Here is a 22,654-nt window from a genome sequence, read left to right on the forward strand (position 1 = left end):
GTGTGTGTGTGCTCTACCTTCGTGCAAATATAACACTAACGACTAAAAATTACAACGAAAACAATTGTTCCACTCTGTTAGTCGCACTTCTTGTGTGTCTTCAATATCGATAGAGGAACTGACTTTAAAAATATTTGTTTTCTTATTCAGAATTGTTTTTTTATAGTCAGAATCGACTTTTGAGACGTATCCTGATGCTGCAGAGACATATTTTGCTGTATTCATAGTGGTAAGCAATTTGGAGACCCAGTTTTACTCAAATTAAACTCTTAAAATATGATAATATATAATTGCACTCCAGCCTTTACCACCGTTGATCGATCAGCTACTTAACGCTGATTGATGACTAATCAATAACAACCCTGCTGTCAAGAAATGACCAGCATGTGTTATACATAACCCGACATCAGGTGTTAATTACAGGAAGTGATTTTTAGATTAATTATCAGGCGTCAGGTGGATTTCTGTGCGTTGGGGTTGCTCGGGGTTACCTCGGGTCTGACGGGGTCCTCGATCCCGACCACGACGATGCAGGTGAGCTCGTTCAGGATGTCGTTCTCGATGTCCCAGTTGGGCTCTCCGGCTTCAGCGGGGAAATCCCTGTAGGCCACGCAGATGGTTCTCAGCCCGTCGCACGCCATCGGCTCGATCACCTTGTGCACCATCTCGTCACGGTCCTTGGGCTTGAAGACGCGGGGCTGGCCCTGGGCGTCCAAGATACGAGAGCATCTAGGAGAGGAGAGAGAGGGAGAGAGGGAGTGATGGAGCGGGAAGAGAGATTGTGAGGCAGACATAAACCGGTTCAGCTCATCCCTCTTCACTGAAATGGATGAATATTTACCTTTATATTTAGATAATTCATTATTTACAGTTTAATTAACCCTTACATACCAATCAGGGTCAATTTGAGAGCAGTTAAAATATAATATACACATTTCTTTTAGTCAGACTTTTCCTAATATGACCCACAGTATACAGAAATGCTAACAAAATGCATCTTTTGAAAACATTTTGGGCAGCTGATACACATTTTTATATATGAAAATGTACAAAACAAATCAAAAATAAGCATTAAAACATGTTGTTATGTTCATCATATTCTATAAAATGTTCTCCTGTATCATAAAATAGTGATCATGAATGTCTTTTAATTAAACAGAAGGATTAATCCCTGATGGGGGAATTTATGAATGTAAATTGGTGTAGAAACTAATTACGAGTCAGAATATGAACAGCGTGTAAAGGGTTAATCTTTCTTCTTACTTCCTCAGGACGATCTCTGACGCTCCCTTGCTGTACATGCGGAAGCCCCCGTCGGCGTTCTTCAGCACCGTGCTCATGGACTTGCGGGAGGAGTTGAATGTGTAAACCTTGTAGAGTTTCTCTTCGGGGATCTCGTCTCTGATTGGCTGGTAGTCCCTCTTCATTTGCAGCACCATACCCAGCAGAGCGCACTCCGTCTTGTTTCCCACGTGGCGAGGCAGGCCGCCTTCTTTCTCCGGAGGCTGAGAAAACAGAGACGAGGATATGAATATGATATGATGGCAGAATTTTAAATTACAACAAAGACGAATTATTCATGATTGTAATGTGTTTGTTAACTAGTCTAACCAGTCTAACCAGTCTAACCAGTCTAACCAGTCTCTGTTTTTTGGATAAGCTTCTCATTCTTAGTCTAATGTTCTTACTGGTTGAACAGATGTTACAGACAGATTTTTTACTTCCTGTAGCTGCTCTACATTGATTATCTGTTCGCTAAACTTCTCCACCAAATAGCAGTTGTCCAATCATAGTGTAGCAGATGTAAACAGACACAGCAGGCTTGTCAATATTTATATTTCTCCACATGTTCAAGTCGTGTACAAGGAGCCCCCCCCCCCCCCAGCTTTCTCTCCAGCTCTTTATTAGATTTGGGGAAGTTTACACCCTAGAAACTCCAGCCAGACCTGTTATCTAACCTGTGTTGCTATTCGAAGCGTGTTTTCAGTAACAATCTGAGGGTCGTCAGGGGTTTCCAATAATTTGGGTCTTACTCAGTGGAACCCCCCCCCCCCAATGAGCAAAAACTGAACAACTTGTCTTCCCTGGCTTTGAAATTATGTTCACAGCTGTTTCCTGCAGATGAAACAGGAAGCAGTGACATTCATGTTTTTAGACGTGGTGCTAAGGTGAAGGTTAGGTTCAGGTTCCTGTTCGTGTTGTGGTTCTGGGACAGTGAAGGTCTCACCAGGATTTTAGTGGTGTAAGCAGAGTTGATGGAGATGCTGTTGACCATAACTTCTAGAGTCTCTGGTTTGATAGCGTCCGGTTCGGGGACCGTCTTGTAGTGTGTATCGCCGATGTACGCCTGCACCACCGTCATCCGGTTCATGGTTAGCGTTCCCGTCTTGTCGGAGCAAATGGCCGTGGCGTTGCCCATGGTTTCGCAGGCATCCAAGTGACGCACCAGGTTGTTATCCTTCATCATTTTCTAAAAAAGATGGAGGAGAAAGTTAGAGGAGGAACGTCATCGTCACACTTCCCATAAGTCCCTTTGCTCCTCGTCCTGCTTACCTTGACAGAGTAGGCCAGAGAGATGGTGACGGCGAGAGGCAGCCCCTCGGGAACGGCCACCACCAGCACCGTCACGCCGATGATGAAGAACTTGACAAAGTACTGGATGTAGATGGGGGTGCACTCGGCAACCCAGGTCCGACCCTGGATCCCGAAGGTGTGGATCACGAAGTAGAGGATGAGGATGATGACGGTCACGGCTGACATGATCAGACCTGGTTAGGACAAGAAGTTCAATACAAGACAGATCAGTTTAAAGCATAGAGGATAATATTTAACCCTGAAATCTTGACTAGGACAAAGATCTGCAGGAAGTCACTGCTGTAATGATGTATTTCTTTAATATTCCCTCATATGACACTGTAATATGATGCATAGTGTCAGCACTTAAAATGTCTTGGTGATGCATTCAAGGACAATGTGATGCTCAGTAAAGCGATGATGAGTCATGTTGGAAAGCTTAAATTCAGAGAACACAAAGTAAAAACAGTAAGTCTGTGATTTTGGATGTTTTTTTTAATCAAACTAGTTTTTAAACTGGTGTCCTGATGGTTCAGTGATCTATGCTGAAAACGATGTAATCACAATGTGTTTCTCTCCAAACTAATCTCTATTATGCAAAAATGGCAAAAAAAAATGCTGCAAAAACTAAACTTTTTTATTTCTGCATGTTGGAAAACATCCAGAGTGTAAAATCAGACACAGGTGAGGACAGGTGAGACAGTGCTTGTATTTTTCTGCCTCGTCACCTCCTTTCAAAGCATTTTGGCCCAAATTCTATTTCAGTCCAGAAATAAAAGGGCTGTTTATCACTGATGCTTGTTAGTGGCTAGAGTCCGTCCCTCCTCCCTCCTCCTCTGTCCTGAAAACCCCTCAGTGTATTAAGGTCAATTGAAATGACACTGAAAATGCCTTCAATTCCGGGATGAATCATGTTCCCAATAAAACTGAGTGCGTTCTGACCCTCAGCCCCTCCGTCCCCCCCGACTGCCTGATCACCTTATGTGCTATTAAAGGAACAGTTCCACATTTCTGGAAATCCTCTTGTTTCTCTCAGAGTCAGATGAGAAGACGGTTATCAGTTTCAGTAGAGAGAGCTCCAAGATGGGTTTGGCCTAGCTTAGCACAAAGACTGGAAGCCGGGGGGAAACTGCTAGCCTCCCTCCATCAACAGAGGGGGGAAAAAAATCACCTTCCAAGAACTCCAAATTTATCTGATTTACATGTTGAGTCAGCTATCACTGTTGGGTCCTGCAGTAAGCTGTATATAGATGACAGCAGAGTTAACACAGATACTAATAGTTAGGAGCACATATGTGTAGGTGGAAGTATTTCCTCAGAAAGATGTGACTCAGTGTGTCACATAAGCCCATCATTTTGAAATGCTTCTGTGTACAAGGACGACTGAACTGAGAGAAGTCATCTGAGGGGAAAAAAGTTATATGAGGAGAATAAACGCAGATTAAAGGAGGTCAGTTTCTCTGCAAATATCATGACTTGCTCACAATTACAAATTTCACGCTGAGCAGGATCAGATTTTTACACAAGAGAGTCAATTTGATCTTTGAGCTGGAGCCTAAAACTTTAATAACTGGTATTTCAGACTTATTATTATTCAGTTTTGAGTGATTTTTTACGGTGGCTCTGAACCGTGATTGGAGTCCTCTGGTTCTAAGCTACTTTAGCCCGGCTAAACTTATGTTAACAAGCCTTTAAAGACACCCTTCAAGATACTTCAGAGATGCTGGAAGACACGAAAAAGAGATTTATAACTCTTCTGTGTCTGTAACTGCCCTTTATTCAAAGCTTCATTAGACATTCAGAGCTGATGGACAGTACATCTTTTTACAATTGCTTTTGAATCTCCCTAATTATCAATTCAACCACATATGTATTTAATCATTCATTTTCATTTTAACCCTCCTGTTGAGGTATAAATTAATTTAAATGAGGCCTATTGACCATAAAATGTGTAAAACCTGTCCTAAAAAGTTGGAATTAAGTGAAAAGAGTCTAACACAGAATTGACTGATTAGTGATTAGTGTTATACATTATGCTTAATAAAAAGTTAAATCAAACTGGGTCAATTTGGACATATAACACTTGTTTTTAGATGCACTCTTTAAATAAACTGACTCGACTTGACTTTGGAGTTGTTGGAAGGTGGATTTTTCTCTTTTAGATGAAACTAGGTGAGCAGTTTCCCCACTTGGTTTAAATCTGTATGCTCAGCTAGGTTAAACATGTCCTGGATTTATCTATACTGAAGGCAGGGAGATATGAAACTGATCTGATCCATCTAACCCCGAGGCAAACATTGATACACAGAAAAAGAGAGCTTCAGAAAATGTCAAACTGCTTCTCTCAAAGAAGTGTGAAGAACTAAATGTTCCAACAGCCCTATATTATCCCCTTAAGACTCAATAAAGCTTTATCATCTATATGAGTACTGTGTTTCTATGTGTGTGTGTGTGTGTGTGTGTGTGTGTGTGTGTGTGTGTGTGTGTGTGTGTTCCTCACCAGCCTTCCCGATCTGCACGGCCAGTCTGGTCAGTTTACCCTGCAGCACGGACTTCTCCTTCTTGGTCACATTGACTTTCTTAACAGCTTTGACCTCCTCTTTCTCCTCCTTCTCCTCCGACTCGGCGGCCTCCTCGCTCTTCAGCGGCTGGATCTCCAGGGCGATGCCATCCTGGGTCTTGGCTGGAAGGAGGAAGGGTGGGGCACAAGGTGGTGGTTGGGTGGTAAAAAGGGAAAAGGAGGAAGAGGAGGAAGGAGGAAGGAGGAGGGGGTGTGGGGGGGGTAGGTTTTAAGGGGATAATGGGAGGTAGGGGGGATGAGGAAGGTAGGATGTAGTCGAGAGTAGAGAGAGATGAGGAGGTTTAGGAGAAGGAATGAGGAGGAGGTGAAGATGAAGATGAAGGATGAGGAGGCAGGTATGAGACAGAGTGATGGATGTGATGGAGAAAAACAGATTGTGAAGGAGGCGGAGGGTTGTAATTTAAAGAATGAAGATGGAAAAGGGGGGGAAGTTTTCAACATGATGAGGGAGGGTAGAACGAGGTTGACAAAAGGTGAATTAATTGAATTAATAAATAAATAAAAATAAATTACAAAAACAATAAGGGGGCAGGGGGGAGAAGGGGTTGAGGAGTGGTTTGGGGATGAAGGGCAGAGAAGCAGAGGAAACGTTATAGATTCAGTCGGAAAGGGAAAGCTGAAAACAGAACGGACGAGTTTTTTTTCTTTTCTTTTTTTTTTTTCTCAGAGATCAGAGAAGCTCTGACTCTTAAATCATTAACATGGTGACCCTTTGGCTGAATGTAGGAAGTATCGTTTCATCATTTTAATGATCACAGAACATTCATGGAAAAAGGTCCAGGTAGCTTTCAGAGAGTGTCACAGACGAATTGGGAGCAGCAGTTCATAATGAAGAGCAGCAGACAGAGAACAGAGAACAGCAGAAACAACAGAGAGGATTTAACAGGACTGTCAATCACAAACACACACACACGCACTGACACACACGCACACGCACACGCACACACACATACACACACTGTGTTTGTTTCACATTAGAGCTCAGAGTTTGGAACGAGGCTTAATTCTGAAGCCTGACATGGCGTCTGGTTTCACATCCGGCTCGGCGGCTCTGCTCCTCATTTGCATAAACAAACTGTGTATTTGCATTTCACTTCATCAGCCGAGATCCTGTTTGGACTGTAGTAATGTGCATGAAACTTCCTTTTTTTTTTTTTTTTTTTTGATCTTTTTGTTTGATCTCTGCTGCTGAATAGCATAACACTACTGAATTCACTCCCTGCCTGTTTGTCATATTTCCACACCAAAGAAAAAAAATGTGAGCAGGCGATGAATGAAAACAGAACAAATCTGCACTAATCTGAATGTTTGATGCTTTGTTTGTCCTGGTGAACGACTGACCTGACAACACTGACTGAAACTGGGGTTGAATTTATATATCGAAATACCTTCAAATATCTTGTTAGGTCGTTAACATTAATTAAAGATAATAGCTGGAAATGTCTCGATTGGGCTGTTAAATGATTACAAAGATACTAAAAAGGTCGTACTTCTGTTGTAGAGTCACTGCTGGTAACAATATCTATCACATCTGGAACCGACAATACCGACAGATCATGGACATAAAGCAGGTTTAGATTCCTGGATGATCATGATGGAGGTTGGGGGGGGGGGTGTTATTGTTATCTACTGAGGTGTCAAATAATTAAGCCTACTGGGTCAGAAAAGGCGAATTGTTAAGATCAGATTTATTCCAGTTTTTTTTTTTTTTGATGCTGCTAAAGAAAACTTTTTACTGGAGGCAGTAAAAAGCGAAATAATAAGTCAACGATAATAATGAGGGTTGAAATATCTGCGGGTGTATTTGAAAGGGGGGGGGGGGGGAATCATTCAGTCCTCTTTTGTGCCGTTTCTGCTGTTAAGTTAAAATTAAAAATGCACTTGAATAAATTGATTGAGCCACATGCAAGAACCCCTTGTACAAACTGAACGTTCTTTTAGTTTAGTGGCACATTTGAGCGATTTAAGGGCAGCTTAGTGTACCTTTCTTTCTCCACAGTGGTAACACACTTCAGTAGCATATAGCCAGGGGTATTAGAGGGGACACAAAGAGCTACGTCGACCTGTGTTTAGGTACACGGAGGCTGGAGTCGAACCAGTACGAGGTTAATTGGTTGGGGAAATGTGGAGGAAGCTTAATGTGTCGTGTTGCATGTATCGAATATCAAAGCGGGGATGCAGTGAGTCACTGTTTTTAATGAGACTGATGTAATAAAGCTGATGAATTACAAACTGCAATGAAACTCCTAATTGTGTGTGTGTGCTGTGATCATTTATCTTAATTTATTTATTTAATCGTAAAAGTCAGTAGTTGTTGCCTGATAGTCTTTTATGCTGCGGCTGTTCATCCTCTGTTTGAGAGGGTGACATCAGCACCTATAAGCGAATTATGTGACATCATGTTGACGTTACCTCCTCCCAGTTTAGCCATGAGAGAGATACTCTAGAGAGACATTTTTAAACATGTAACTATTCTTCACAGTAGGTCATTTCTGTGCTCTGTTTGTTATGTGAAGTTCTGCTTTTTAGCTCTTAGGTGTCATTTTTGTGAATGAAACAGGTAGCCTTACATATAGTAGCAATTTAGGGGCGTGGATTAGGTTACTGAACAAGTCTCATAAATGCACATCTGTTTAAAAGCACACTTGCTGAAATGAAACAGAGATTTAGGATAAGAGTAATAAAAGGTTCTTGCATGAGGCCCAGTGTCTCTGAAAAGACATTTTGTAAGACGATCAACATTTCCTCACAGCTTAAAAATTGATTTTGTCTACAGTGAGCTTGGGGAACATTGAAATATTTAGGAATACTAGAGCAACAAAACAAAGGCGTGTATCTTTAATGTTTAAAAGTCTCCTCTAATGTCCAGAGTCATGATCTCACTCTGAACTTTATTGAGGTTGATAATGAGAAGCTCCCTAAACACATCATTTTGCCAAAAAAAAGTGAAGTAATTTCAGGACAGCATGACCTCAACATGACATTTAGACATTCTTAATGTAGGGATGAGTCGGTGTCAAACCAGGAAGCTGTGGAGCTTTATGCACATGGTCCACTCTGAAGACAAGCCACAACATGAAACTAACTGACACAGCTTCACACGAACAAGGACTGAGACCCACTGACCAACCACAGAACTGTAAACAGGCGCAGCACTGAACCATGAGAGAACGCACGGCGGGCAGAGGGGAGAGGGGTGTCTGACAATCAAAAAAGAAAAGAAAAAAGAAAGCAAGTCAACAAACAGAAGACAAAATCAAAAAGGATCACCCGCAAAAGAACGAAGGAAAAAAAAAAACTCAAAACGACAGCGATGCAGAACCACGACAGAGAGAGAGGGACAAGAGGAGGAGGAGGAGGAGGAGAGAGGAGGAGGCTGCGGAGCTGTGGAGGCTGCAGGAGACTTCAGCAAGACAGAAAAATAACAGAGGAGGGAAAGAATCAAACAGTGATTACAAGACAACATGAAGTCCTGAGCAACACCCTGCAAGGAGGCAACAGTGAGGAGGAATGAGAGGAATCAAAAAGGCCAAAAAAAAGAAAAGAAAAAGAAAAGAATAATACACAAACAGAACAGACGACAGCCCACAGCCCACTAATACTGCAAGGGTGCAACTCCCACACACACACACTGACGGTCTCGCTTCAGCCGAAAAAATAAAAAAACATCACAGCGTTGTTTGAATCTGTTTGTTTTTCTCACCAGGGTCATCAGAAAATCACAGTGACCAGAATATAAAACATGTACTGATATGTGTGATGGGAAAACTGAAGTGGAGCATAAATGTAGTGTTTCAAATCCTCCATAAATTATTAAATACACTGGAGGCCTCAATTTTCTGTTATACTACTGTAGAAGACAAAATATCTTCGGGTTTGAGATTGTTGGTCGGAAAAGATGTCAATGTTGTGGGCTTTAAGAAAATGTGATGGACAGTTGATAATGATGACTACATACATAGATTTCAACAATGATCAATAATGAACAACAAAGTTTTTTTAAGGTATTTTTAACGGATGTGTGTGTTTAGCATCAGCTGGGACTTTTAATTTAAAGCTGCATTCATTCATATTTTGGCCATTAGGGGGCAGAAGAACTCGCCCATAAGCTGACACATACAGACTCCTACACATTTATATAGAGCTGAAGCAAAATCAGAAGAGAAGTAAGAAAAGCTCATTCACGATCCCATTGACACTGTAGCAACATAAACTAGACCTGTCACCATAACTACGGTTGCTGGACGATATATTGTCTCAGAAATAATCGCGATAAACAATATTATTGTCATTTGAAGATCATTTTATACCACTGATATAATGATAATATAATAGTACACAGACTGCCTTATGGACCAGAACAGAGTTATTTACTTTTGATTCCATATAAGCGCCGCCGCTCTGTTCTGCAGTCTCCACTCAGGACTTGCACAATGAGAAATGGAGGCAACTACTCACTTAGCCAATGTGACATGAATAACCTCTTAGCTGTTAATGTAAAGTGTGGCAATGCTGAGGTACAAAAAAGATCAAGGTCATGACCATTTATCATAAGATACGTCGATATATATAGACGTGATGTATAATTACGTTAATGTACAATAAGTCGATAATTATTGTGACAGCTCTAATGGGGACTGTAATTTCAAAGCTGCGTTCATTCATATTTTGGCCAGTAGGGGGCAGAAGAACACGACCATGAGCTGACAGATACAGAGCTAGACACATTATAGAGAGATGAAGTGAAATAAGAAGGAAAGACTGGCATTATAGTAACACAAACAGGTACAAATAAAGACTCATCATTCTGTATATTTTATCAATATTTACTTTGAATGCCTCTAGTGATGAGCATTTCTCATAAACCCTGGAGCATAGCAAGACTATGGGTGTTTTTAACCGGCTGAGATTAAAGCTAAAAAGTTGAAGAAATGACATCAGAGGATTGCGTTGGTGAATTTTTATGGAGATTAATAAAACTAAGTCATAATGGCAGAAGTACCAGAGCTGCCGCGCTGGTGAATTTTCATGGGAGCTACAAATTTTCTCATAAAATGACTTAATATTACAAAGATTTCAATATCTGATAGTAAAGTACTGTAGAGGATAGTGATCTGTGTTGGAATATGGAAAGACAACAAGCACAAAACCAGAAAGACCAGATGAAAGAAATGAGAGGTTGTCGTGAGTTACAGAAGCTGGTGGAGCAGAGGGGAACCCGAACGTGACGTCATGACTTCTGCTCTCTGTGTGAAGTGCAAACAGCTACAGTTACTGATTTCTATGTGAGAAGCTCTAAAAAAGGATAAAGTCTTTAGAGCTGCAGAGTGTTGGTGAGAGTTGACTCAGAGCTCTAACGCTGGATGTGGTTGAAGGTGTTTTTGCAGATTTTTGGTGTTTGGTGGGGTGTGTTGTTTTTTTCGGTGGAGGTCACCCGTGACTGCAGGTCTGTGAATTATTACTCTGAGCCAAAGTGTGATGAGCGTCCAAGAGCAGCGAGTGTGTGTGTGTTAGTGTGTGTGTGTGTGTGTGTTAGTGTGTGTGTGTGTTTCTATGTGCATCAAGAAGCATTCTGTCTGCAGCAGATGCTCAAACCGTGGGAGGTCGGGAGGAGGGGAGGTGTGTGTGTGTGTATGTTTATGTGTGTATGTGTGTATGTGTGTATGTGTGTGTGTTGAGACAGCTTGCGGAGGAAGTTGGACATGTGTTGGATCACACGGGACACGGAGGATGGTTGGCTGGTCGGTTTTGGAGCGATGACGCCATCAACACACACACACACACACACACGCAGTCTGTTAGTCCACTATATAAAATAAATATGTAAAATCAGTGAGGGTGCGCTTGATTTCAACACTGCGTCACACATGAAGGGCACCTCAGAGATCAGGCGAGCGTGACCCATCATTGGCAGTCGGCTGGTGGATTTATAATCGTGCTTCAACCCTGAGAGCACGATGGGACATTTTGAGCACATGAAGAGTTTTTTTGCCAGCATATGATTTATATATTTTTTTAAATAAGAGATATCAGCGACAGAATCATTCAATTTGAGCAACCAATTTATTTTGCACTCAATAAACATATTCATAAGCCAGATTGTTCTCTCCCACATAAGTGCACCATAATAACCTCGCTTTTAGTAATTGCTCTCTCTCAGTTTTTCCTGCACTGTGAGCTCTCAAGTTTACCCCAACGCTCACTCAGCCGCAGTTGTTTATAAACTTTTGGTTACATGTCAATTTTTTTCTAACCCTTTATAAAAATTAAATTCAGAAGTTTAAAGTGTCATTTATTAGCTTGCAGCCTAATTATCTTAGTTGGTATCTACCTATTTCACTTCTGCCAGATAAACTGTAACTAACTAAGTTTTTGTTCCATTAATAATAAATTGAACTTTAACTGCGTTGAGTGTAAGATTCATATTGTTATCTTACTCATTACCTACAACTCGATATATCCTAAAATTACCAATTAAACTTCAATTACTTTATTGATTAATTGTTTTCTGTAGTATTTAAAGTGTCAGAAAGTAGTCACAACTGCCTGTAAGAACCTAACTTAACATATTCAAATTGTTAGCCAACAGTTCAAAACTGAAAAAGTTCTCTTTTAACCTCAGAGGAGACCAGGAAAACCAGCAAACATCCACACTACACTACATCACTGACTAATCAGCTAATCAAGCAGTCGTTTCAACTCCAAACGACCTTATGGCAGGCTTTTAAAATGACATGTAGCACAACAAAATTACATGTTAGATTTAGATGTATTTAAATTGAGAAACAGTTTTTTAATGGAACCATATTAGTGATTATGAGGCCTCAGCTGTGCAGCTGGCAATCATCACATTAGCCAGTTTGGCTTCGTTAAAGAGGTGATTATTGAATGCCAAAGTTGATATTAGCAAACACACACATTCATAATATTCCAATTATTCTTTTTTTTTTTCTGTGCTCAAAATGTCCCATTTCACACTCAGGATTGACAAATAAATCATTCCTTAATCACCCTCTGACAGTTACCGTGACAACTGTGGACGCTGTGATTGGCTGTGCAAAGACTTGAAGGTTGAGAGTTGCACCCTTTGACAGGTAAAGCAAGGCGAGAGAACGTCCCCCTTTATACAGCAGAGAAGGAGAAGAGAGAGAGAGAGAGAGAGAGAGGGAGAGAGGGAGAAAGAGATGGACTGGACACTCCCCTCCTGCCGCTGGGTGGAGGGTGAGGAGGGGGTGAGCAACAGGGAGGATGGAGGGACAGAGGGACAGATGGATGAATGGAGGGGTTACCTTTGTTGCGATTTTCGGGGGGTCCTTGTTTTTTACCTGTTCGGACAGAGAGAGAGGGCGGAATGCTGATAAGATGGCTCAAAGGAAAAATAAAGATCAAAACAAACTGAGGGAGAACACAAAGTTCAAACTGATAGAAACCCACAGGTGTGTGTGTGTCGTGTGTGTGTGTAGTGGGCAGGAATGGACCAATCAGAGGAGAGAGATTCACAACTTCCTGCTGCGGAGAACCAATAGCCACAAGGTTTGACAGCAGAGCTAATCAATTTATCGATATATTGCTAATTAAATCAATTAAAAAATGTAGTGTACAATTCAGAAGTGTTCTTTTTTTTCACAGTGGGTTTAAATAAAGATTGATCACACACACACACACACACACACACACACACACACACACACACACACCAAAGGCAGAGCATATACTGATATTCATTTTGTTAATCTTTAAATGACTACACAAACTTCAATGTTTCTGAACTCTTCAAACTACCTGATGGTGTATTTATGTATCCCATAAATTCATTTTGTAATCTGTATTTCACTCAGTTTTGTAGTTTTTCTGCTTTGGATGTAACAGCATATACAGTACGTAGAGTATAGTTACATTCATCCTTCTTTACATTCTACATATTTGTTTTATTCATCTTCTGCTGATTCATTCATTCGTACATTCATTGATGCGTTGTTCATACAGTGTAGACTCCAAATGTTACATGTATATCTATAGTACATGTAGATTGTTTGTACTGCCTGGTTAACTGGAGATCTTTCCGGCCGACGATCATCTGATGATTGCTCGAATTGCGGCGAGACTATCAAGCCTACATTTGATCAAGCAGACGCCTCACTGGAAAATATACTCTCTCTTGGGCTCTCTTTCTGGCGATTTTTAAAAATCGGTTCTCTTACCAGAATCGATTTTTATATATTTATTTATTTATTTATTTTTTCCCTTTCTAAAGACCAGCTAAATGTAGCAGTTTAGTTTATTGTAAGATGTTGGTGGATAAGGATGTTTTTTGTGAGGGCAGGTGAACTGTTTTAAAAATAAATCTCACAAACTGATGTGATGTGTGTAAATATGACTTATGATGTATTATCAAGTGTTTGGTTCAACCTGTTCTTGTGTAAGGAAAGAAAATCACAATCATTGAAATATAAAATCGTAATACTTGTTTAATCAGAATCACAATTTAAATCGAATCGGGACCCAAAAATCGTTAGAGAATCGAATCGAAAATAAAGCATATCGCCCTAACAGCCCTAATACTCTCCCACTATTCTCCTCTTTAATAGATTTCATATGATCACCCTAATATAGAGGGCCGCCCTAAAGACTTTGGACTTTTTAAACTCTGTAACTGTTTAATTGTTTCCGCTCAGTTTTAACTACAAAACCTGGAAGATGGTCGTCAGTCTGACCTGTGAGTCTACTGTCTGCCCTTCATTGTGCTGGTTCTTAATGAGCTCAGTTTAATTGTGACTGTTAAACACTATGGCTTTAGGGATGGAGTTAGTTAGTCAGACCTCCAATTTGGTTAAGACTGAAATATCTCAACAATTATTAAATGGATTGTCATTAAATTTTAATATGCAGAAGATGACTAGTAATAACTTTGACTTTCAATTCTTTGCGTCATCCACAACATCAATTTGTGTCTTAAGGATAAAAAGTGTTTGTGTGATCATCCATGACTGGCAAAAACTTTCAGGATGGGTGCGAGAGGGCAAAACCACCAGCCTCTCCTTAATCCAACAAATATATATACTGTATGATCCATTTTTTGTTATCTTTCAGTGTGTAAGTCATTTCTTAATTACAAAAGCAAAGTCAGTCTTTCCATCTCATGAATTTCTTTGATGATTTCAAGCCAGTTATCTGCTGTGTGCGCGTCAGCCTGTAACCATTTATGAATAATGACTTTTTATTGCTGCTGTAATGAGTATTTTTAAAAAGGTCACCTGTCATTTCCTGTTATTCCTTCTGGCAGATCACACACACACACACACACACACACACACACACACACACACACACACACACACACACACACACACACACACACACACACACACACACACACACACACACACACACACACACACACACACACACACACTCTCTCACTCTCTCTCTAACTTTTCATTATGTCAAAAATTATAATTTGTCCAACACTTCAGCCTCAGTTGTACTATGTGTGTTTAGTGCTCGTTAGCAACATGATAAAGATTATACCTGCTAAACATCAGCATGTTAACATTGTCACTCTGAGCAGACATTAGCATTCAAACTGCATCCATCCAAGCAGCAGTTTGAAGGTCTAAACTTTTAACGTTCCTGGTTTTTTGGGACACTTTGGTGACCTAGAGGTTAAAGCGCTGACCATAAATCACACACTCAACAGTTTGAGTCTGGCAGACAACTTTTACCGCGTGTCGTCCCCCTCATTTAATTTCCTGTCATCTCTCCGCTGTCTGATGTCAGGAGGATGAGTTGTTGAGGTCAAGGTTTGACTTTATTTGACGTGAGTGTCTAACAATTGTTCTGAAGTGGATTGTGAAATGTAGAAAAAGTGTGTTAATCTTCCAATTTAAACACTTACTGTGGATATATCGGATGAACCTGCCAGTTATATTAAATAATGTGATAATGTGTACACTGGTTCAGAGTTTTTTTAGCTGTTGCAGTGACTCTGATGGCATCCTAGTGTGAATATAAACATGTGGCTCATAATAGTATGTTTATGATTCAGGTCAGCGGTCTGCTACATCCTGTGTGTTATCCTCTTTAGGAAAAAAGAAGCAATTACTTCCTGTCATCCTAATATGGAGCTCTCTGCCTTTACACTGTGAATAGACACACACACACACACACACACACACACACACACACACACACACACACACACACACACACACACACACACACACACACACACACACAGCTCTTTGTTATTCAGCTGGTGCCTTGTGATTGATGACAGAGGCTGAAGTGCTGCAAGTACGCGTGCGTGTTTGAACATACTGAAGGCTCTTATGCCTGTAAGATAACCAGTGAGTGTGACTTGTGTGCGTGAATGTGTGTGCATATATGTGTGTGTGTGTGTGTGTGTGTGTGTGTGTGTGTGTGTGTGTGTGTGTGTGTGTGTGTGTGTGTGTGTACAGGGGTTTGATGCAACCATGTGTGACAGTAAAGTCTGTGCTTTTACTAGAACACAAGAGACACAAGTGTGTGTGTGCGCACGCGCGCATGTGTTTGTGTTCTTGTACTTCTATCGTTGTGAGGACCGATTAGCATTTCAGACTTGGTGGGTGTGGACAGTTTAAAAAAGTGAGGACATTTTGTACAGTTCTCACTTCTTCAAAGAGTCTTTCGGGTGTTCAGTATTGGTTTTAGGATGATGGTTAGAATTGGGTGTAGGCTAAGGTTATGGTTCGGATGTATTACCTCACAAATGTCAAAATACTGACAGACGTGTGTGAGATGCTAATTTAAATTTAAACTCAGTGCTGTCTCCTTTTCAGTTTGACATCAGTTGAATCTGAACTGAAACGTGTCTTGTGGCAGCTTGATCACATGGTTCTCCTCATTAGGAAGTCATTACTAGATTGTGTATGTTTGTTGTTTTGTTTTTTTTAAATCAGTGACTGGAGGCCGAAATATAAACCTGGGCGTCTCTCTCCGCTGAGCTGGTACATTCAGCCAAATTCACAATGAATGCCTGACAAACTCAAACTTTAGCCAATAAAACAAATGATAAGACAGAAAACAAACCAAATAAGGAGACATGAGTAAAAGGGGGTTAGCATGATCACAAGCAAATCAAAAGCAATAGAGACCGACTGCAGAAGCCTGTAGGTTTACATCAAACTGCTCTGCTGTGATAGTACGAACACTGGACTTTGGCTTTTGAAGGGTTCCACTTCAAAAAGCAACTTTATGTAAAACAGGAAGGATACATTTCGCTTTTTTCAACCAACGTTACATCATTGTCGAATCGATACCTCTGAATAGAGACCATAAATTACCATGAATAAATGAGACCATGGTGGAGAGTTTATTCAGGTGACCGAGCTAACAGATTATATGTATTTTGGTGGATTATATATATATATATATATATATATATATATTTTTTTTTTAAAGTCATAGTTTCGGAAACAAGTAAACAAAAGCAGCTTCTCATATTTGAGCGTCAATTTTGCCAAAATCAGCTCTAACAAATGTCGACTCTCCTGCGTTTCTTAAAAATTCTGTTTCCTGTTAATTTTTTTTATGTTTCCAAATTAAACCCCAGGCCCAAAATGTGCCCTAAATGTGCATTTAATGGATACACACATGACTGAGGATAAAGGTCCCAGGTAAGATGCTGAACAGCTGATCACATATGTAGAAGATCGGTGATATTACCCCTAAACTCTGATACTGAATCACAGAGGACCAGCTCCCACATAGTGGATTTTCCTACTAATGTAACTTCTAACCTCACTAAATAATGCTATCAGCTAATTACATGCTAACTTTTAGCCTTGAAAGTGACAGAAGGGCTGCATCTATTTATTATCAAGTGCACTATATATTTAGCCTTTTAATTTGAGTGTGAGTGTGAATTGCGTGCTCTAAATACCTTAAAATACTCTCATGATGGAAAGGAAAAGTAGTGTTCATACTGCAGGATGTACTTTCTATAAACAAACCCATGACACAATGCGTGTGGTTTCAGAGTCGTAAAAATATAGTTGAATGACACTCGATGAAGAAAGAAGACGATGATTCATAAATGTCTCTACTCTAAACTACTGAGTGTGTAATGGTGTGCAGGTGAATGGTTTTCAGACAGCCAAGGTTACAACTGTAGGTAGTAAACACGTTGAACAGGCCTTGCTAATATTACCAGCTTATTTTTAGAGCAGACAACCACACAGTTTAATCCATTCTTACACTTTTTACTCTTGTGTGTTATTTCCTGTTTTTTATAGGAGGTGTTAATGAATGACACCACCCGCCAAACTCTGTAGAGTATCTCTCTCACAGCAGCCTCTTATTACACCACTTCAACATGTAGAGAAATACAAAGACTGGCAGACAGTGTGTAGTTCTAGGGGGGCTAAGCTACGAGCGGGCAATTTATTCTCATGTCTGTTGTGTTGAGTTCACGGTCACAGTGTAAAAATAACATCATCATTATAGATAAACTCATCCGTGGTCTCATTTATTCACTGATGATGCTTTAGTGCTCAAGATTGAAACTCGCTAATGTTAAAATACTACAATTACACCCTTCAAACAGCTCTGCTGCTATCAGCCCAGACTTGTTGAACTCTACCTGCTGACAGAGTCCACAAGTGCGACAGCAGAAACTTCATATCAACGCCAGCTGATAAAAAAAAAAAAACGTGCAAATACTTCCAATCTGCACTGTTCAAACATTAGAGTAGAAGTATTCAGAAGCTGACACGGTGATAGTTGTCTTCTAGCTGAAACCTTCCTCGCAACACTTCACACACTTACTGTCCTCGTATGACCTTTAACACTTCAACATTGAGTTGTGTGTTCTTTTCTTTTGTGTTTCTGAGATGTGTGTGACGGGGGCGGGGCTTTGTCTCATGTCTTACTTTTCTTGACCTTCTTCTCTTCGTCGTGGTCGCCGGCGCCCAGAAGGGTGAAGATGATGCCGGTTTGAGAGTTGAGGCCGACAGCTGACACCACCATCCTGCCTGATCCCTCCATCACGTGGGTCCCTGAGGAGAGATTAAAAAGACAACTGAAACTCTAATAATCGATGTTGATGTAGTTTCTCCATCGTTTTATCTGCCTACTCTTTTCTTCAGCTGCATCGTTAAATACTTTTAAAAGATGCCTGTAAGCATTTTTGTTGTAAGTGAGTGCTGTGTGATTGATTTTACTCATGGTGGTATGGGATATCCTCTAATTCCTGCCTGTAATCTTAGTTTTGTAAGCTTGTACTGTAAACTCTAAGCTGCATATTCAAGTATGTGCATGCAAAATCCATTTTAAGTCTCTCAACATTTAAACGTCTGCCTGTAAAACACTGTTTTGCAAGCTTGTGCGTTCATTTTAAGGCTTGCCAGTTTACTTTTACAGATGTTGTGAGGCAGAAAAGAAACGTGTGGGTGCTTGTTCATACTCTTGAAAGGTTTGCTACATGGTCAGGATTGCACAAAGGAAATCTATTATCTAGAATGAGTGAAGGAGAGGACGGGACGTAAAATAAATAAATCAGCAGAATCATTTCAGAGCTCAGTCATCAGTGTTGGTTCCATTGTGAAAGTGAGCAGGCACTCACCGGACAGCAGCATGGGGTCCTTCTCCATAGATTTGCGGACCTGGTCGGACTCTCCTGTGAGAGAGCTCTCATCAATCTTCAGATCGTTGCCTTGGATCAGAATCCCGTCAGCGGGCAGCAGGTCGCCTGCAAGCACAGAGGTCAAAGGTCAGAGAGTCTTATTGCTATCAGCGCCAGGATGTGAAAAGCTTCTTATTGTGGACCTGAATTTCAGTCATTTCTCAAAACAGCTCATGTGTAAACTGATTTTTAATTCACCTCAAACTCTGATGAAGACCAGAGCATGACGTTAAATATTGAATATCAGTGAATGGGAAGACATTCCTGCAGCCAGATGGAGGTTGTTACATCAGATTAATGCTCATAGTTTTAGAATCACATGTATGCAGATGTAATGATCAAGTGTCCACATACTTTTGGCCATGTTCTGTATATGAAACTACTAGATTTGAAAACATCTTCAATCAATTTAGAAACAGCATGAACATTAAATAGATAGAAAACGACAATAAAAGAATAATAAAGCCATGTTGTGAGTTTGTCCTTAAAATACTGAGGCAGCCACATTAACTGATCCTTAGTATGGCTTATATCCTTCTGGTATGTGAAGTCTCGTACCGTATTTGATCTGAGCGATGTCTCCCACCACGATCTCGGCCACGGGGATCTGGATGACCTGGCCTTTGCGGATGACGGTGAACTTCTGCTCCTGCTCGATACGACTCTGAAGCCCACGGAACTGCTTCTCCTTTGACCAGTCGTTGAAGGCCGTCACCAGAACCACGATGATGACCGAGAACAGGATGGCGGCGCCCTCGATCCAGCCGGCCTGAGCCTCGCCCTCGTCTTCCGCGCCGCCTGCAGACTGTCCACATGCTGAGAGAGGAAGACGACATGTTGAAATCCAATCATTCTCAACAAATTGAAAAGACGAGTCCAAACAGATCAGAGCAGCTCTGTCAAAAGGTAAAACTAACCAACAGCTTCAAGTAGTAACACTAGCTTTAACAACACATCTAATCTTAGCCAAATTATTGCTGTTATTACCACCATTTCTCTTTTAGTCTTTGCACAGGGTCATAGTCAGGATGTTAGGAATACTGGAGGATCATTTTGTCATTAAAGAAAAACCAACCTTCAGCGTCGCCCCCTGGTGGATGGTAGAAGGACAAACCCAGCGAGATGATGGCAGCGATTTCCAGGATAATAAGCGTGACGTCCTGCAGAGCCTCCCACACGAGCTGCAGGAACGTCTTGGCCTTCTTTGGGGGGATGAAGTTCTGTCCATAAGCCGTGTGACGTTTCTCCAGATCAACGGGGTTTCCAGAAAGACCTGAAGCCACGAAACACAAGACGTTAATATTCACATCAACACAGAAAACTTAAAAAATGGAAATGAACATTTTATTTTACAAGGAAATATGACCTGACAGGCATCAACCTGTTGATATATAGATGTTGAGACATTATTAAACTCATTTTCTTTCAATACTTTTATAAAAAAAGCAAAATATGAAGTAATAATTGGATTCATTAAGTAACTGTTTGTGTTGTTGTTGCTTTAAGAATCACAAGGTTTCCTTTCAAGTTATTTTTAAAGTGAATCTCCTCCTCTTATGAAGTCAGGAATCATTAGACAGACCCATTTCTTTAAATTAAAGATCAACACGATCATAATTAATATAACCTGTACAGAAACATGTGGTAGCTTTGTCCCTTGAATACTACGAGTTTAAATCAAATAGATGTTCATGCACCCGTAGTGATGAAAACTCAGGGTTTTACAGACTTCTATAAACAGAAGTTTCGCAACATGACCCACTTTTGTTGCCGTGAAAGACTGCAGCGTTTCCATATATAGGTTTTATTTGTGTGAATCACCAAAAGAGACGTTTCCTACCCAGAGAAAATATTAAGTTTTGTGTTCTTTATTTCTAACTTGCTGAAATAGCAGAAATTGGTGCACTGAGGTGCAGCTGTACAGATTTGGGTTAATTATAAACTGTAAGATGCTGTGCAGTTTACTCTCATCACTGGTTTCATTACTAGTCGTGATCAGTTCAACTAAAAAGCAATGATTTTGTTACATTTTAATAATTTTAAGGTGAAATGATCCAGTGACAAGTATAAAAGGAAACATTTGAAGATAAAATAAAGATCATTTTATGCCTCAGAAACATGTTTTCTCTAATTTCCTCTGTTGTCAATCATTCTGGGACCCTTCATCTTTATCCTGTGACGCCTTGTGTGGATCCCGACCCCTAGATTGGGAACCACCGTTACGTGTTTGTCTCTGTTTGTGATGAGTCTCTGGTATCCTGAACTGGTCTGAACTTCCCCCCCGCAGTCCACCGCCGACTAAACACACAATCTGCTGCTTCATCAGAGCCAAACCACGTCAGCATAACACCACCTGATTAGGCCGACCCGGTCTGAATCAGCTGGCTTGCATGCAGCAACTGAAGATCTTCATTTAACCCTCATTTGGGAATCGAAATTAAACCCAAAACAATCAATAATTAAACATCAAAAACAAATAAAGTAATACATTAGAAGATATATTCTTATCTTTATAAGTCACAAGATTTCTTCTTCTAATCACTTAAATCAGTTAACTGAAAAATCTGTTTGATGTGTTTTCTTCCTGTTTGTCTGCATGAAAAATATTTCATACATCATCTGATTACTGAAGACCAAACAATATCTGCCACTTATTGATTCCAGAGCTCTGACTGTCATTTTCCAGCAGTGACTCATATATGGCTCCTCATTCGTTCCCCATATAAAGACAAGAAAAACAAAATAGATTTGCCAGTTGACCCGAATGCAAACAGGGGGGGGGGGGGCTAGAACAGCAGGGCTTTGTCTTTAGTGCTCGTTTTGTGTTTATTTTTTTTTATTAAAACTGGGAGAAAAATCTGATTTTTATTTATTTATCATATTAATGAAGGGTAATCAGCAGCTTGTGTTTATATTCACTTTGTATTACCAGAAGATTTACTGAGCTGAGCTGGTCTCCGCTCTCCACAGGACCTCGTTAACGTTAACTGTGGTGCATTATGTTTATTTGCAGCGACTACTGGGTGCGTGGGGACAAATCTGAATAAAAAACTAGTTTAACTGATCTTCTTTGTCTGGATGCTTTTTTAGTAAAAACCGTAAAATCTGTCATTTCCTCCTGGACGGCTGTGTGGACAGCAACATGGCAGCTGGTGGATTCTTGGTGGAGTTTGGGGAGATGTGCAGCGGAACGTGATCTGAATGTGAACACACCGCACAGCCAAAGCTTCTCATGAAGGGAGGCTCTGTATGTCGGCATGAACACGAGCTCAGACGTGTCTCTGTCTTCATGTCTTTTAATAATGACCTTTTATTCCCTTTTTAGATGATTCACTCCAGACAGACTGAATGAAGATTTTTCCTCCTCCTCCTCTTCCTCCTCTTCATGCCCTTCTCATTATTATTAGTCTCTCTTTTCTTTGCAGAGTAAAAACTACCAGATACCAGTTTCTGCCATTTAGAGATTTCATCGACACACAGAGAGGAACCAGCGTCCTCATTAATCACATCACTTGTGTCATGTAACCTTGACTGAATTGCTTCAATGTCACAATTATTTGCCAATTCAAAGCTCAGCAGACTGAAATAAGATGAGGTGAGATGCGATGTGATTAGGTCAAGTGTGATGAGATGACATGAGATTGATGAGCGGTGACGAGAGGAGGCGAAATGATGTGAGGGAATATCACTGCTGGTAGGATGAGTAAAGATGATGTAATAAGAAGTTAGAGGAAGTGAGGTGATGAAAGATTAAATAAGATGAGGTGATGTTTATGGAAGATGAGAGGAAATGAGATGATGACAGATGTTGGAAGCCAGATGAGGTACAGTGAGAAGAG

The 22,654-nt window shown here is 40.5% G+C and overlaps 1 protein-coding gene across 1 annotated transcript in view; it reads right to left on the bottom strand.

Moving 5' to 3' along the window:
- The window catches only part of LOC128356084 (plasma membrane calcium-transporting ATPase 1-like), a 104,104-nt gene that overhangs the window by 22,953 nt on the left and 58,497 nt on the right, over positions 1-22,654 (bottom strand). The window contains exons 3-12 of the mRNA XM_053316520.1: positions 19,891-20,088; positions 19,374-19,631; positions 18,756-18,881; positions 18,064-18,189; positions 12,445-12,480; positions 5,075-5,257; positions 2,554-2,768; positions 2,228-2,470; positions 1,264-1,505; positions 492-729 (exon numbers count right to left, since the gene is read on the bottom strand). Of these exons, the coding sequence (XP_053172495.1) occupies positions 492-729; positions 1,264-1,505; positions 2,228-2,470; positions 2,554-2,768; positions 5,075-5,257; positions 12,445-12,480; positions 18,064-18,189; positions 18,756-18,881; positions 19,374-19,631; positions 19,891-20,088 (1,865 nt within the window). The remainder of the gene's footprint in view (positions 1-491; positions 730-1,263; positions 1,506-2,227; positions 2,471-2,553; positions 2,769-5,074; positions 5,258-12,444; positions 12,481-18,063; positions 18,190-18,755; positions 18,882-19,373; positions 19,632-19,890; positions 20,089-22,654) is intronic.

The sequence above is a fragment of the Scomber japonicus genome, chromosome 3 (assembly GCF_027409825.1).
Source record: "Scomber japonicus isolate fScoJap1 chromosome 3, fScoJap1.pri, whole genome shotgun sequence".
In the NCBI taxonomy this organism is placed as follows: domain Eukaryota; kingdom Metazoa; phylum Chordata; class Actinopteri; order Scombriformes; family Scombridae; genus Scomber; species Scomber japonicus.